The 17,218-nt window shown below is 46.6% G+C and overlaps 1 protein-coding gene and 1 long non-coding RNA gene across 2 annotated transcripts in view; one reads left to right on the forward strand and one right to left on the reverse strand.

The window, feature by feature from the left end:
- Positions 1-17,218, reverse strand: part of LOC130514847 (alpha-1,6-mannosylglycoprotein 6-beta-N-acetylglucosaminyltransferase B-like) — a 36,653-nt gene that overhangs the window by 10,692 nt on the left and 8,743 nt on the right. Inside the window, exons 3-8 of the mRNA XM_057014664.1 lie at positions 14,845-14,989; positions 11,904-12,013; positions 10,496-10,569; positions 8,925-9,092; positions 7,221-7,385; positions 4,367-4,536 (exon numbers count right to left, since the gene is read on the reverse strand). Coding sequence (XP_056870644.1) covers positions 4,367-4,536; positions 7,221-7,385; positions 8,925-9,092; positions 10,496-10,569; positions 11,904-12,013; positions 14,845-14,989 — 832 coding nt within the window. The remainder of the gene's footprint in view (positions 1-4,366; positions 4,537-7,220; positions 7,386-8,924; positions 9,093-10,495; positions 10,570-11,903; positions 12,014-14,844; positions 14,990-17,218) is intronic.
- On the forward strand, positions 9,049-9,693 carry LOC130514849 (uncharacterized). Its single transcript, XR_008947076.1, has 2 exons — positions 9,049-9,188; positions 9,288-9,693. It is a non-coding gene; the product is annotated as an uncharacterized LOC130514849 (long non-coding RNA).

Raw genomic sequence — 17,218 nt, forward strand, 5'->3', positions numbered from 1 at the left:
AGATAGACAGACAGATAGACAGACAGACAGACAGACCGACCGACAGATCGACAGACAGACAGACAGACAGACAGACAGACAGACAGACAGACAGATCGACAGATAGATAGACAGATAGACAGACAGACAGATAGATAGATGGATGTTTGTGTGGATGGCTCAAGTTTACATTAAAGTGTAAACTCCTCCCTTAACGCCAGCGTGCGCTGGAGTGAGGGCGGATGCATTACATTGCCGAGTGCACGTCGGTACGTGACTGCGCTCCTGCGCTGGTCCTCTGAAGCTGCTGCTGTTCAGGGGTTTAATTGGATATATGCAAATCGCCGCACACTTTAAGGGTATGAGTAAAGGGATTAAAGCGCACAAACGAGCTGAGAGGGTGGAAACGGTAGCGCCCAGGCTGGAACAGGCACCACCTACGGTGGGAGCGCTGGCATTATTATTAGGTTGGGGTTCTTTTTTCTTTTCCAACCTTCTGTTATTATCAGCACATTTCAAAAAGAGCAAAACCAACGATAACTGCCGTGTCTGCAGCAAAAACCTGACACCGTTATTTAACTGTCTTCCAGACGCTGTAACAGAACCACCCTGACATTTTCTTTTAAATGTGAGGAAAAAACAGGGAATTATGCTCCTTTAGCCCCATAAGCAGGCTTCAGGAACACATTAAAAGATAGCAAAGATACTTAAAAATTGCAATGTGCCCTTCAGGACAAATCACAGTGTCTGGACTCATTATGGAAATGAGGCTTTAAATGCATTTAAATGTGGCCGGTTTGTATCAGCACTACAAAGGAGAGGTGAAGGTTTAAGAAATAGACTGCAAACAACAGACTGATGCCTGGGTGGAGGATGTACTGAGGCTTGAAGGGAGGGGACGCTGTGTGGTGAATGATGATGGCAGGGAGAAGAAGCACCTGTAGCATGCTACGCTACATAACATCACCACATAACATCCTGGTTTGCCCTTTTAAACCAAATAACTGCGCAAAAGGCATTTCGAAGCACTCTCCGCTAAAAACAATCTATCTACTGTGCAATCAGTAACAAATCGATCATCAAATGCCACCATCCATCAGTCACCGCAATGCTGATTAGCTCTGCTGTCGAGGCTCACGGCATCGACACAAAGAGGCATCAGGTGGGCAGCAGGACAAAGCCTGTCACAGTGTTGAAGCGGGGGGGGGGGGGCTTAATACCCCTGCAGAGACATGTTTGAGGCCATCGGCACGGCGTACGTCAAATTACAGGAAAAAGCGAAGAGTGTCTCAAACAGAAAGAGATGGAGCGTGAGGACGGATCGTTATCCCTGGTTTGCTCTCTGACAGGCGCCTCCACAGGTGTGGAGACGGCGGCTAATTACCCGTGTCACTGGGGGAGGAGATGACGGGAGATCCCCTGAGCAGATGTGACAGCTGGCTTCCCTACAGGTGGGGTCGCAGGGAGAAATGACGCGACAAAACGTCACTCCCCACTCCAAACAACACAAACAGGCCCAACCAGCGATGAGGCGCTGGGCGATGATGCACAGTAGGGAAGAAAAACACAGACAAGAGGGGTAAAAAGATGGATAGTGGCAGCCCTTAATAACGGGGCACACAAAGAATCAAAGGCAATAAAACTGTAAAACACAGTAAAATAATTAAAGGGGAATAGAAACAACGAGTCTCATCTCCTCTGCTGAGCTGCTAACCTCTTTAACTCCGATACTTAAGATTAATGCTGAGAGTTTGGAACAGCCCCAATAATTACAAACTGTTTTTATTCCAGGGGGCATCTGTAGGCCGAAGCAGTGAGAGCAGACATCAGCTCCTGCGTATCGCCCTCCTCTCCTCCTGCATCTCTGGCTCTCAGCTTGTCTAACTGCTGGCTGAACAGCAGGAACCTTTTGGGGGGGATGGGGGGTCTGGGGTTCTACATGTAGCCCCTGCTGGTGTTGATTGAATAAAAAGTGGAGGAAAGCTGTCACATTTACGGGGGCTTGGGCGCATTTTAATCAAAAGAGGACAGTTTTTTATGCAGTTGACACACGAAACTGGTCCTAAAAGGCTTTTTCAGTCTGGTGGAAAACAATGAAACCCGAACTAGACCCGACGGCGCTGCCTCAAAGCTCGACGCGGACGACTCCTCTATGTGGTGGACAAACTGGAAGCAGCAGCTATATTAAGAAAAGATGCAGCTCAAGACATACTGGAGTGTATAGAAAGGAGCGATGCACAGACCTGCCTTCATCCACCTCCCACTGGATTTCTGTGTGTGTGTGTGTGTGTGTGTGTGTGTGTGTCTCCTGTCTGCACCCACCTACACCATCACGATTCATGCTCTAGTTCTTATAGTCATGTCCGCGCAGCCCTGATTTCTCACATCCTTGTTAAACTTGTTTTTCCAGATTTTTCCATTGAAGACTTTTTGATTCAACAGCCTTAAAATATGTCATTTTATGTTCAGTAAAAATGTCAAATCGGCACAAATCAGTCCTAAAAGGACTGAGGTTGAGATGTTATTAAAAGGAATGTTTGAAAGCATCAGTCACAACGAGGTCAGCATGTATTTATGATTGCATCCTATTTATTGATCTTTAAACATTTCTCAATTCTAGATCGATACAGCATTTGCTCCTAAAATTCCCCATATTATATGATTTTGGCCATTAAGTGTAAAAAAAAGGCACAATGAAGTGTAAAATTCTGCATTCCGAGCGTGAGCTCGTGCAGCGAATGCCCTTTCCCTTCCTAAGGATGGTGACTCCCAACACGGGTCTGTCCAAATCCTGCTGTTGCATGTCAGCGAAGACACGCAACAGGGGAAAACATGCGAGCAGAACCGATGCGACGAAGCAAGACGGCGAGAAACACGATGGCCCAAAGAAAACACCAGCGAGCGTGAAAGTTGACAATTAGAGGCAATTAAAGGCTGGAAAGCAACAGCCCGCCTCCCACTGGAACCAGGATTTGGCTAATCAAACTGCTGGAGACGGAAGAATAAAAAACAAGGTTGGAGATATCAGAAGCAGCAGGACATCCAGGGATGTTAAGCCCCTTATTTACAGCCAGAGTGGAAAAGCAAGGGAGCAAGAAATGTAAACAGATCCACGCCTGAGGGAACCTGCAGGAGCACAACCCACATAACGATCTGTCAGTTTAATAGTGCGTAGGAGAGCAGGAGTGAGGGATTTAGAGAAATTTGGGCGTTTTTCCCCTCCCAGCCATTAACGCGCACAGAAATGTGTATTTATACTAGATGCTGAGCATCTGCCTCTAAGCATCTCTCTTAAGCGGCCCATAAATATGACTGGGACACGGACACCTGGATGTACTTTCCAGGCAAAAACGGCTCAGTTATACTTCAGTCCCCCCCCCATTTTATTTTCTGAGGCAGAACTTTTTATGTCCTCATGAATAGAGTGCAATATCAGTGCTAATGGAATGCCATCGCACGCTCAGATTAATGGGCATCATATACCAGTAAATTCTCAACTATCTCCCAATGCTTTAGCCTCCCCCCCCCCGCACACACCCACACACACACACACACACACTCACACACACACACACACACACCTTTATTCAGCTGCCGCAACCTCCACTGCTGTTTTCGTGAGAGGGCCTCTCTTTAAAACACCTGTGATAATATTCTCAAAAGGACAGGGGCCACCGCTCAATGCACCACGACACCAATTAGAGGGTAAATGATAGATCGACCAGCGGGGGCGCTCCCAGCACAACCACCTTTCTCCCCCCGCCGGCCTTTTGCCATTAAAGCCGCTTCTCTCTGTGGTTGAAAATTTCAAGTTCAAAGGGCTCCAAATCGTCGATGCACCTACATCCTCCCTGCGGCGGCGGAGTCCTGCAGCGCTCGATGGCGTGCGCGTTATTGCTCGGCCCCGGCTGCTCCGTCTTCGCACCACCCACCGGCTGAAGACCATCGACAGACCTCGCGGTCATTTTCTCGAGCCGACCGCACAAAGGCAGAGCGGTTCAGATGGAAAAATGTGCAGGATGACAATCGATAGTTGATATTTTCAGATAAAACAACTGAGAATCTGTGTGTGTGAGTGTGTGTGTGTGTGTGTGTGTGTGTCTCCACAGGCTCACAAGGCCCTAAGCTCCTGATGACAAGCAACACGCACGTTATCGCTCCGAGTCGGCGAGCTGCGGCAGGAGCGAGCTGCACAGATTCGGGAGATGCCGCCGAGCCGTTGGGCTGGAGCGGCTCTCCGCAGGAAGCACAGATAGCTTATCTCAGCGCGGCCAATGGCGGGCGAAAACAGCGAGGCGCTAAAGCCCAATTGTGGAGCATTTTCTGCTCAGCGCCGCCGATACAGCTGAGACGATTGTCCAGGGGAAAAAAAAGAGATCCAACTCACCCGTGCAGCTCCTTCAGAGAGACCGAGATCTTCAGGTTGTGTCCCAGCACGTGAAGGGCCGTCAGGATATCAGCCCACTGCACCATCTCTCCTAGAGGGCCCCCCTTCAGCACCTTGGGACTGAAGACGTCCCCAGACTCTTCGGTCAGGAATCCAACGTGAACCAGTATCTGTAACAGGTTAAAGAGAGATATTCTTTTTTCATTTTTAAACCTGCTGCTTCAGTATCGGTGGAAAAAAACCGAGGACCTTCTGAATCGCCGAGATTCTGCCAGAGCGATTTGATTCTCCCTTTCAGATGTTTGGCACGGATCACCGACGTCAGACTTTTAAACGATTCCCTCTATAATGAGCTGGAACCCCGACTGACGGCATATTCGCACCGATGCAGCGGCCAAGAATTACAACGAACTGTGGGTGCTTCTGAAATGAAAACTGACCTGCCGAGGCCCTGATTGATATGCAGAGCGATAGGCAGAAGTTTTAAATGCTGCAATGGAATTTCAGGGCTGTTAAACGTCTAATAAAATCTGACTTTTATGCAGATGACTGTTTTCAATTATTCGGAAATTGGGGAAAAGTTAGCCTCAGAACCAAAGACCAGAGATTTGTTCAGAAATGTGTTGGTGGTGCAACATTAGCAAGAAATTTAGACCAGTAACTTTTCTGGGAAACTGACCAATATTTTAGGGAATCATAGCCTGTTAGCTTCACCGTCCACAAGCGAGGACTAGCAGGAGAGGGAATGAAAGAACCTCACCTTGTCTATGCTCCTGTCTTCTCCTGCAGCACCATTATGATTGGCTGGGATTCATCTACAGAGTTTTATGCCCTTGCCTAACTGAAGGCCCAGTGCTGCGTGCTGAAATGTTTTTCAAGGACTCTTGTTCCAAATAATAATCCTTGAAAAAAAAAATTGATCTAAAAGAGAAATAAAATAAACATGCAGGATGATTCTAGTTCCCTGCCTGCAGTCATTCAGAGGCTTTGGAGCTTTACACTGAGGGGGCGGGGCTTATTTATCATCTTTATATAGAAGCTAGTTTTATAGGATCTTGGGATTGTCGCAAACTGTGTATAATGATAGCAGCTTTAAAAAAAGAAAAACAGCTTTTTTCATATCGTTAAATGCTCTTAATCAGAGGGTTTCATTGCTGCATTTGAGCTTTTTTTTAGATTCAAGACTTTCTAACCAGGTACAGACGACTTAGTAGATAACAGTTTTATAGCTGTCTGATGTCACAGTTGAGTGAAGCTGACATTTACAGTAGTGATCAGCCACTCCTTCAGAGTGTTGTAGTAGTAGTGTTGTAGTTCCAGACCACTTCTGTCCTGCCTTTTGGTGGCATATCCAGCCGAGATAATAACACCCGAGAGCTCCTAACCTAGCCTAAAAATGCCTAGCCTAGCCTTTTATCTTAGTGGCTCCTGTTGCTAGGTGACAGTCAAATGCGCTCCAGCCGACTGAATGGACAGTGAAATTAACCATCACAGAACTCTTATCTTTCTTAAGAAATGTGTCATTGTGAAAATAACTTTCTTTAATGATAATGAAACATAATGAAAACAATCATTTCGGAATGTTTCAACGTGCCTCATTCACATGACACTTATATCCATTTGCTTATTGTTATTATTATCTTATCAAGAAACTAGCAAAAGAGAAAAAAGTAGCGTTCTAGAAACGTTCCCTTATGGAAACCAGGATAAATGGCACCAATCCACACTAAACCACAGGAAACTGCCTCATTTTCTGTTTTTGATTTCGATTTTCATTATAACAAAATGCTCAAGCCCACAGCTCAACTGTGGTCAAGGTTTTTAATTTGATGCTTAAGTTTGATTTAGGAATGTGACACTGACCTTTAACTTCCAAGAAGTACAGTTCATGAAGCTCACTGTGATTTATGATTATTCCATTCAATTGACTCAAAAATGCTCTGGAAATTCCATGACGGCAACTAGAGGAAGGTCACCCTGGACCCTGTCTATTACGCTAGCAGCACGTAGAGTCACTGAGGGAAAGTTATTCCGTCTTTGAAGACTTCCTGGTGTCATACAGTCCTGCCGTTAGTGTCTTAGAAGTAGAAGTAGCCCACTTGTCAGGCGTAATGAGCAACATTATACTTGAAACAGTTTAAAAGCTTAATTTCATGACGTACTTTGCCAAAATGAATCAGTCCATTATTTTCCTCTTGGTTGCTTTTTTTTGACCATGAAGTTCAAGGGGAGTGGGGAAAAAAGGGAAAATAGTCGCTGCAGCCTGCACATCATTACCAACACACACAAATAAACACGGTACGTCTAAAAGGAATCAAAAAAGAGATGTAACTGAAACGCTTCCGAAGCGTGGGGCGGACAGTAAAGCTTTACCATGCACGGCCCTGTCTCTCAATGGATTTAACAACCGTGCTGGCGGGGCGGGGGCGGTGCTTGCTCCAAAGTCATTGCCATTTTGGCTGCTCCTGCCACAAGCTCTCGCTGGCACCTCGAGGAAATGTTCCTGTAAATGTCAGGCGGGAAAGTGCAGCGGAGCCGATCAATGTCTGCTAAGAGCCAGTGTGCATCATTAGCTACTTATGTCTCCGACTCCACATTCAGCCGTTCGCAGCCAGGAGCTGCAGAGAAGACGGCAAAATGTTGTTCCAACAAAATGTCGCCGTTGTTTCAGCTGCAGTCACACGGGCGGACATCAAAGCGCGGTCTGGCTGGCGCGCGACGCTTTGATCAAGGCTTTTCCTTTCATGTCTAAACAGAAGGATTAACGCCACGGTATCTGACGATGGAAATACAGCGAACCCACATCACAAACACCAGTTTGTTGGGTTTCTGCCCCGGTGTGTCTCCTACTCACCCTTTTCTGCCCTCGCCACTGGTTGCGTAGTTTGTCATCCAGCCGCCGGGCGGCCGACGCCCACTGCGATGCCAGCCTGCGCATGCGTCTCTTCATGAAGCTGAGCGATTCCTTCCCCGTTCCCACTTGTTCCATCAGACCGCCGATGTCGGACTGGAAGACGGCCTGTGCAGAAGATCGGCGCTGCAGCGTGATTCGGACTGGATTAATGTTGCATTTTTGCAGCGGGTTTAGCGGCTTTTCTGATTCTTAACTCGGGCCTGAGGCTCAGAAGTTTGTCTAATGTGACTAAGAGTGTAATAAAAACCATCTAGCATCTAGCATAGCAGGGGAACTTCTAACACGTGTCACGTTAGAATATTGCTCTCTGACGTGTTTAAAGAACATCAGCAGAGATTCTTCATGAGGACTTCATGACCACGACATCGGCGTGTCGCAGAAACAAGGCGGGAAGTTTCATCCGTAATGTTCGGTTCACAATTTATGTTTTACACGCCTCTAATGATGCGTGTCCTCGTATGTAAAAGAGAAAAAGAACCATAAGTATAATCAAATCTCCTTCCAAAGGGGGCGTTAAAGGTCAGGTATGATGGACTCGGTGGCGTCTGGTGGTAAAAAGCCAGTGGGAACGTTCATCATGTTCATAAAAAACACGATCGATTACATCAGAGATATGAACAAATTATGCGATTTGTATTTAGGTCAGTTTGGACAGGCTGGGTTACTGTAAAAAAAAAGGATGGAGCAACATTCTTGTACTCAAGGTGTGAATGTTTAGATGGATTTCTTATTGCTAACTCATTAAAAGTCCAAACTACGGCTAGACTAGTTTCCATTTTCCACTTAATGTTCCTCTTGTGCAACATTATTTAACATTAATCGGACTAATTAAAATAAATTGTCATAATTACTGCATATTTCCTCCTAATTATGGTGCTGACCCATGATTATGAAGCTCCGTGCTGACTTTTTCGTTAATATCTGTCGTTTGCAGTGAGATTTAATAAACGGGCGTATCGGGCTGTGTCTCCTTTTCACTGAGGCGGGAAGACTGCAGAGCTCAGAGTCCACTGTGCTTTATTAGTCCAGATTCAGAGAGTGTGCCTGGAGGATTCCTCATAAATACCCCGCTCTTCTTTTACTATTGCCTTTGCTGCCCACTAATCAGCCCACAACAGTGAAGCACCTGCATGCTATTATTCATCAGTGCAGTAACTGCGCAGGGGAGCGCAGAGCACCTAAAAGCATATGGAGCAGACGCGGCCGCCGTGCTGCTGCTCTCAAATGACAACAAAAGCTTTGGAAATCTTTCAAAAGCAAAATAAAACAGTAGGCAGAGCCGCGCCGCAGTTGGCGAGGCGCCGCAGCTCTCATGAAGTCTCCAATGAGGCAAATTGAGAGCGCCCGGCCTTTAGGCTCGTCTCGGTGAACGCAGTCTGGCAATTAGTGCAGAACCTATAGCTGCAGAAGGGCCCCCCCCCCCCTCCGGGCTCTGCTGCCGACGGTACTGAACGGACAGATGGTGAGGATAGGATGGACTCTTTAGGTGAGAGGAGCGAGTAAAGGATAAAGACAACGTCCCCCATCGCTGCTAAATGGCTGACACGGTGCATACAGCCCCCACACTCCCTCCTCTTCTTCTTATGCCTGACGGGTGTGAAGGGACGGTTGCAGCAGACTGCGTTTCACCGTTCGCCATCTCACCTGGATCCTTGGGAGAGGCTTCGGGGCAGGTGTGGCTGTGTGGTTCCTCCAGGCCAGCGGGGGGCAGAACCACTCCACCTCGCTCAGGTAGACGAGGAAGGAGCAGTCAGAGCCGTCCACCCCGTAGAAGGCGTAGCAAGGGTCTGAGGTCCAGCGGGCGCGCATCCACTGGAGGGACACCAGGAGGTTGTTAGCAAACGGGACACCTGATGATGCGACAATGAAGTGAACACTCGAGAAAAGCGGGTTTTACAGACCTTAAAGGTGAACTATGTGATCTGGCAGGATGTCACATCCTTTGATGTTTGAAGTTAATATAAAACGAGTCCCCCCCCCTAATGTGATTGTACCTGTCATCAACAGGCAAAATCAATGGCGGATCCATGCTACGCTAACTTCGTTAAGATGGCTAGGCTAACTCCTGCTCTCCCAATCATCTTCTCAGTGATGGTTTGTTATGTTTTGCTGCCCAGCCTGCCCCCCACCCCCGTGGCCCCCACCCCCATATCCCCCCCCATGTTTCACCCAGAGAGCAGAGTCCTCTACAGTGTATCCAGGAGGGCAGGCAACTAGCAGATCAAGGGCAGATGCCGATGATTTAAGGCAAAAATGACATCTTGCTGAAACCAATCGTGTAATGCTCCTTTAAATGGTGTTTTAGGCCAATAAAAGGCAGATTTGTGTCTGCTTTCAAAAGCGCCTCGCAACAGTGAAACTTCAGAGCTCCAGTCTGCCTCACTGCTTAAATATTAAAGACTTTTATCATAAACTGAAGCAACATCTGTGTTTTTATCTAAGAACAGGTGGCGCGCACTGCCCACGCGGCCCGGAAATTTCTAATTAAAAGCCTTCATATGGTGTTGGATGACTGGCTGTGGACTGTCTGCGTGGATGGCTGCTTCTGTGCTCACAGGTGGGCTAATAAGAAACACTTCATATCATCATCCTTGTAGTGGGGTAGTCATGTGTGTCACGCTACGCTGAATAAAATCATACCGCTCGGTGTAAATGCGCCCATTTGGGTCTGGGTGTCCACGGTAACTGGGATTGACTGGTCGGAGGGTTTTTGGGTCAGTGTCATGGTTGTGCTCCAAGAATTGGAAAGTGGGTTGGCAGCAGGAGAGGTAGGGAAGCTCAGAGAGCCTGTCCGGGGCCGCTAACGCACTTTAATGTCACACGTTTACGCATTGTAAATACAGACCTTTCCGATTACTTGGGACTTATTAAGGATCCTTCTTCTTCTAAAATTAATAAGCAGACCATGTTTTCCTTCTAGCAGCGTTCATTCCGCACTTTGGTGAGTCATGAGCAGAAGGGGAAGGTGTTTGCTCCGCCGGTGGAATTTGTTTGGAATTAAGACGGATGGTTGCTCCTAAACTCCCAACCTTTATCCCATCTGGGGACTTTAGAGCTTCAACAGCAGATGTTAGTTAATCTTGTAATTGTTTCATTCATTTTATCGCGTGGTGTTACTTCTTTAATTGCGCTCTTCTGATTTCTATCGTTGGTCTTCCATTCTCAATAAAAGCTTAATTTAGAGGAGACTGAAGTGAAAGAAAAAGAAGACTTACATCCATCTTGCTGGAACAGTCAGGGTAGCGTGGATCTTTAGGAGTCTCGCACTGCCCGAACACCCCCTCCCTGACTGGAGGAAAGAGGGATGAGAGATATCTATCGAAGCCTACACACATGCACACGCACACACACACGCCCAATCAGTGAGCGTGCGCTTCAGTGTCTTCACTGATGACATAAAACTCCAAGGAGGCCAATAAAACCCCAATATATTCACTTTTATTGCTTCATTTATTATCAATAAACTCTGTCAGTCTATATGAATTTATGGGGGGTTTATTACGTTCTTCTGTTCCAACAGGCTCTCTTTGAGAGTCTTGCTTGATTATTGATCAGTCGATCTCCACAACAACCCCCCCGGGGCCGGGAATCTGTGAATCTTTCGCATTAAAGCATGGAGCCGACTAAGGTCCTCTAAAAGCTCCGCCCCTTCCTGCTAATGGTTGAAGGCTCTCTTCCGCTCATCTTGCTGGCTTTACTGTGGATATATGACTTATCATGACTCATAAAACCATCCCCACCCCCGTTTAATTTCCCTCTTCCTGTCTCATTCTCTTTCCTACCCCCCCCCCCCCCCATGCTTGAAACCAGGCACGAGCGAGCCTAATTAAAGGAGCAGCCGCGTCTCCTCCGACGGCGCCCAGCCAAGCACCGAGGAGCACAATCAACAAATAATTGCCCGCCATTCTGTCTTATTAACATGATAACGATGGACCCCCCTCGCCTCCAAAAGCGCAGCCGCTCGCCAGCGTCAGAAGTCTGGGCCTCGGCTCTTCCTCGTTGAAATGGCACCACAGGTTACGACAACAGACAAATTATCCGCGGGCGTTTCGAGAGTCGTTGAACCGAGGAGAATTAAAGTTGAAGCAGTGGATGAAGGAGGTCGCCACGTAATGGGAATAATTTCACTGTCCAGCTTCTTCGTGTCAAACACTAAATAAAGAAAGTGAAATTAGGGTGAATGTAGAGAGTCGCCGGGCCGGGATCCCATTAGCTGCCTGGTAATTCATCACCATGATTGAAACGTCCTGCAGTCAGGGGAGTATAATGTGGCAACAAAAGGCTGCAGCGGAACGCTCTCACCTTGGACAGGGTTCCTACAGGTTGTTGGGCATCTGCGCCACAAATAACATCTGAAGTCTCCAGTACCCTCGGCTAATGCAAGACATGAACTATTCAAGTGTGGCAGAGAACAGAGAGGGAATGGCGACTACAATGGCCGCAGCGCGCTCGTGTTCCTGAACAGGCCAGGAGGTCACGCGTCAATTTACTGGTGATGTGGGGACGTTTTTACAAAGAGAGGAAATTACGGGGGTTTAGTGGTGACCTGGGGGCTAGGCCCTTGGCAATGCATTGTATCAGCGAGAGTCCTCACAAAGATAGAAGTGTGTGTTAATGCCAAACCTTTGTTGGTGGAGATGCTTCGCTGTAAGATCTGCTCCACCTTTACTGCCATGTCTGACATGTTCTGGGCTATGGCCTGAATCCGCTCCACCAGCCCGATAGGCTGGATCCTGTTCACACACACACACACACACACACACACACATACAGCCTTTAATGTGGACCTATTTGGGAAAAGTTGCCTTAAAGTCAAAATAATATAAAATGTCCCCACAATGGGGGCATTTGCAGTTGATAGATAAAATAGAAACATGAAAAGAAAATACACAAAAGCAAATATTAGAGTCTAGCTCCTTGTTGCCATGGCTGGATGAGTATCATCAGTCTAGCTCATCCTTGTGTGACCTAATGAGGAGTGGATGATTTTCCCCTGCCAAGAGTCATCAACTTTGAATTTCAGGATTTTACGAGTGAAGGACAAAAGGGAAATGTGAAGTGGAGATTTACAGCCATGCCGAGGACATTACCGCTCCTGTCATTGGAAGACCGTTTGGCGGAATCTGAGGGATTATCATCTTATTGACCTGCCGCCTAGGCTCATCTCGAGGATCGTCCATACATCATCACAAAAGGAAAAGCAGGGCCCCCCCGGTGGTGCGGTGGCTCGACCTCGCTGCAGGAGAACATCTGTGATGCTTCACATCAGCAGGTCAGGGCAGATTAACGGACAACTACAGAGAGACCATGTCAAAGGCACACAGTCCAAACACAGAGCAGCGATAATTACCGCCGGGCGCTGAAGCTTTGGCTGTTTGTTACTGCCGATGATAATCCGTGCTCTCACGTGGTGTCATCCCATATTTACACTGCAGGGGATCTGGAGAAGCACGAGCTGTTAAGCTAATAGCTTTTAACAGCCTTAAAGACGGGAGGAACACATCCTCGAAGCCTCCACACACCCACCTCCAGAGCTGACCCGGAGCCACGCACAGCATTTCAATCACCCGCGTCACATTAAGAGAAAAGCTCCCGGTGCATCGCTTTTACAGCTGCTTGCTTTCCAAATCTGTTTGGCTTGTGCCATCGCCATTTCTCCAATTTTGTCCCCAAGAGGCCAATTAAATGTTACGATTATGTGATGGAGGGAATCCACTGGCGGCCCGTGGTGGAAATAAAATCGTGCAGGTCTGAAATGAAACACCGGATAAAATAATCACAAATGGTGTTTTAATCGAACGATAAATATTTCCTGCGACGATTTTGAGTGTCTGTGTGTGTGTGTGTGTGTGTGTGTGTGTGTGTGTGTGTGCACGAATTTCAAATGTTTGATTTCAGAATGGATCGTTCCTGAAGACGAGTTAGATGATATCCAAGAGGAAAAAAGGAGAGGCAGACTTTAACTTCCTTTACTCAAACCCTGAGCAGGCAGGGGCATTTGAAAAAAAAAAGCAGTACATTTGTTGCCACGGCAACTGCAGAGCACCCACAAGCCAGACCTGGAAGGTTCAACTTGTCCTGCAAGATATGCGCTCTTCTCTGTTATACCTAACAGATGAGAGAGGAAAGATTTTTCTCCCCTTAGTCTCCACAAAGACTCCCCACGGGGATGCCCCAGGGTGTGTGTTTGGCCCACTGCATATCTTAAACTTTACATCCTTGAAGTCCTCTACAGTGCTGCAGTTGAGGTTGACTGGTCTGAGCTGCCATCAGCAGCATGATTATACATGATCACTTAATTAGGAAATCGCTTTTATAGTGCAAATAGGCGCAGTGGCTCAATGAAACAGTCATACCTGCGTGCACTTGTCAAATTCCTTAGCAGTGATTTGGTATCAGCAGGAAGTTAGCATTTGATATGAGAATAATACTGAGTTTGCTTTTAATAATAATACGTTTCCCTTCATTTGGAGTATGTAACCCCACATCACCCTAGTAAGTTTAGAGCCACTGTGGTTGCTACTCGATGCTAATGCTGCTCAAAACTTTGTTTTCCAAATCAAAGAAAATTTGCTTTTCATTAAAAGCCCCTTGCAAAAACTGTTGAAACAAAAGGTACCACTCCCCTTCTGCAAGATTATTTTGACTGTGTCTTTTTCCACCTCGTTCTGTTTTCACAGCGGGCAGCCACATTCTTAGAGGAACACGTACGGAGGTAAACGTCAAGGGAGCCGAGCGTAAAACCGAAAAAAACCTGTTTGGGCTAATGGGGTAAATAGAAAGATGGGTGAAGAAAGACTTGGCCTCAACCTTTCTGCTCCTCCTCCTGCCTTCCAGGCTTTCAAGGTCTGAGGTTGACGACAGACCCAGCAAATTAAGTATAGCTAATGCTAATTGTAGCTAAGCACAAGTAAAGCCAGTAAAGATAAACCCTAAAGAAAAGATGGTGACATTTCCTGTTGGAAACTATCATACCCGATTTTTTGGGCCAAATTTGACAAAATCCAGACCTATCAGCTTACTCTGTTGATTGGTGTTAATTGGTGTTAGCATGTTGCGCCTGGCATTTTGGGTCATTAATTCAAAGTAGTTTCTAAACAGAATGTTCCATTATAAACCAAGCTTGATTGTCCTCGGCTATTTTTAACCTGCAGTAAATGGTTCAAAGTGATTCTGGAGGTTGTGGGCTTGATCCTGGGCCCCTTCTGTCCTTGAGCAAAATCTTAACATACAGTAGCTCTTCCAGATCTTTTAGAGATGTATGTGAGCCCTCGGCGTGATCATCTGTGTAAATCTGCGTGTAAACTGTGTGAAGTGAGATGCGACTTCCTGACCCATCCAGGTTCAGTAAAAATAATACAATTACTTCAACTGGTCAGAAAATCATACTGGTGCTTGGAGGGCACCAGTATGATTTTTGTTTTCTTTGTTGTGAAGTTTTTCCAAGGGCAGCAAGAAATTCGTCCAGCTAACCTGCAAATTTGAAATTGTGTTGGAAACTCAATTCAACTACCGCTCAAATAAATAAGACCTTGCAGACGAGGCGGCCAATGCGATGCTTTACCTGTCCAAGGCCGAGCTGAGCTCCTCCAGCCTGTGAGCGTCAGTGGTGTTCCCCAGCTTTGACAGGGCGTCCATCCGCTTTAAAATCACCTCCAGCATCTCGCTGATTTTCCTCAGCACCCCCCGAGATTCAGGGCCACCGAGCACTGTAAAACACAAGCATGCGAGCGTGTTGAGGTTCATATTTACACTTTAGTTCAGCTCCACTGTCAATGTCTGATCCCCCCTGGGTGTTTCCTTCCCCCTCCCACACCTTAGCTTGTTAGCTCCGCATCTCTTACCTGTGTCTAATTAGCTCCTCCCACTACCGTGTATATTTAAACCTCCCCCTTCAAGGGTTCTGTATATTATATACCAGCAGTTTGTTATTCCAGCAAAGGTTTGTGCTAACATGCACTTAATTTGTTGTTGTTTTTTGCTAAATCTCATGTTTCAGTTCTAATTTAGAGGAAAGTCAGGCTCAAGCTAATACGTTGCTGTATTGGTTCCAGTGCTTCCCTGGTTCTCTGACTTTAGATTTCCTGCTCCAGGACAGCTGCCAAGTTGCTGAGAAGAAGGCAGGTGGAACAATGTTCCAGCACACAGCCATCTTCCAGCAGACTATCCGTCTCAGCTTCCTCCTCGGCCCACATTATTAACGATAAGCTTTAATGAACATCAAGGCAATTAAGTAGCCCGCGGCCACAAATAAAAGAAGCCAGACAGCCTTGAATCGATGTCCTGAATGAGCATCACAGTGGATGAACACGTTAGCTGTAATCCTAATATCATCATTATGAGCACGTAGCTGCAGCACAGTTGTACACCAATGGTGAAAGGTAGCATTAAATACAGGTAAAGGTACGATTGTTGGCCTATTTTAAGACTCAAATCAGAATTTTTAACCATTAATAAGCAAAACAATAAAAGTCTAGCAACCAAAAAGCATCTGTTGTTTAGTGTCGGTGTCACGTCGAGTCTGGGAAACAACAGCGTGAATCCCTCTGAAAACCTCCCGAAACAAACGATGGGCCGCTATTGTTCCCAACGACTGGGAGTAAATAAACCTCGTCCTTCGCCGCAGCTTCATCAAGCGTATTAAGGTTTAGGAACGATCACTTCTTCCTCCTGAGTTCATTTATCACTGCCCGGGGTCAAAGTCACCTTTCCTCCGAAAAGAAATCCTATTACATCACCCGCAAATAAAATAAGGCCCAGGGAGGCAGAGACCTCCAGCTTCTCCCGCTCTGTGCGTATAGGAGTGTGTTCTCCCAAATTTAATGAAACAGAAGAAAAAATATGAAAACGCTGCAGTGATACGCGTTAGCAGAAGAGCTAATTGTGTTAGAGAAGCACCAAATCTCTTTTCAAGCCTCTTCCCTTTATTGCCGGTCCATATTTTCTGCTTCTCTCTTGGAAGTTTCATTCCTTTCTGGAATATATTCCGCCAACCGGGCCGAAAAAAGGCCTCTGTTTGAATAATTCAGCAGTTATAGAAATGTTTTCTTTTTCCTCAGCCAGAAAACAGACTTCAAATTAATTCAAATTCATGTATGCAGCTCTGTCAACTCGTTTGGAGAGAAGAATGATGCAGGGAATAAAATCGAAAGATTGGACCCAAAAGCTGAGTTAAGCACTACATGTGGTGCGTTTTTAGAGTTTCATGAGCTCTTTCCGTTGTCCTTGAACGTCCCTATAAATCACACCTGAGTTGCGGTAACAAAAACTGCTACGCCGGCGCCACAAAACACAAAGGCGGAGTAAAGTTGAGCCCCTTTTAAGGCAAAAACCCCAGATATGTGTTGTCTGCTGTCACTTCTCTCCGTTTGAAAAGCGAAATGATGCCACCTTGAAGGGGTTTACACAGCAAAAGAAGGTCTTTGGTTGCTGGTAAACTGTTGGATTTGCAGAATGTTCTTCACTGCAGCTGAAGCCTCGGGGCTCACGTGTGGGAAGAGCATTGGCGGCGGCGCTGCTCGCACGCACAACGCGCTCATAAATCACCGTTACTGAAAGCAGACGCCCTCCCGGCGCGGTGTGTTTTCAAAACTAAGCCGCCTGTATGTTTGCAATCACGGGGCGGATCAGCTGCCGCACGAGCGGAGGGGGACGTTGACGAATGTGTTTTGTTTTTCTCGTGCACGCTCGATGCTATCAAGCTAATGTGGAGAGCGTTCGCATGGAGGCTAATTAAGGGCCGGTTTAATTCTGGCTAATCTCAGCTCTGGCTTTGAAGGAACTGGGGAGAAATCGATATAATGAGCAAATTCCAACTGGATCTCCACTCCTCAAACCCACTGCCAAGATAATTACCAGTATTTTGATCCTGGTGTTTGATTGTGAGCTCCCGACCTGGGTTTGTTGCAACTATTTTAGAAAATAATGACAGATTGCTT

Source organism: Takifugu flavidus, chromosome 18, assembly GCF_003711565.1.
Source record: "Takifugu flavidus isolate HTHZ2018 chromosome 18, ASM371156v2, whole genome shotgun sequence".
NCBI lineage: Eukaryota > Metazoa > Chordata > Actinopteri > Tetraodontiformes > Tetraodontidae > Takifugu > Takifugu flavidus.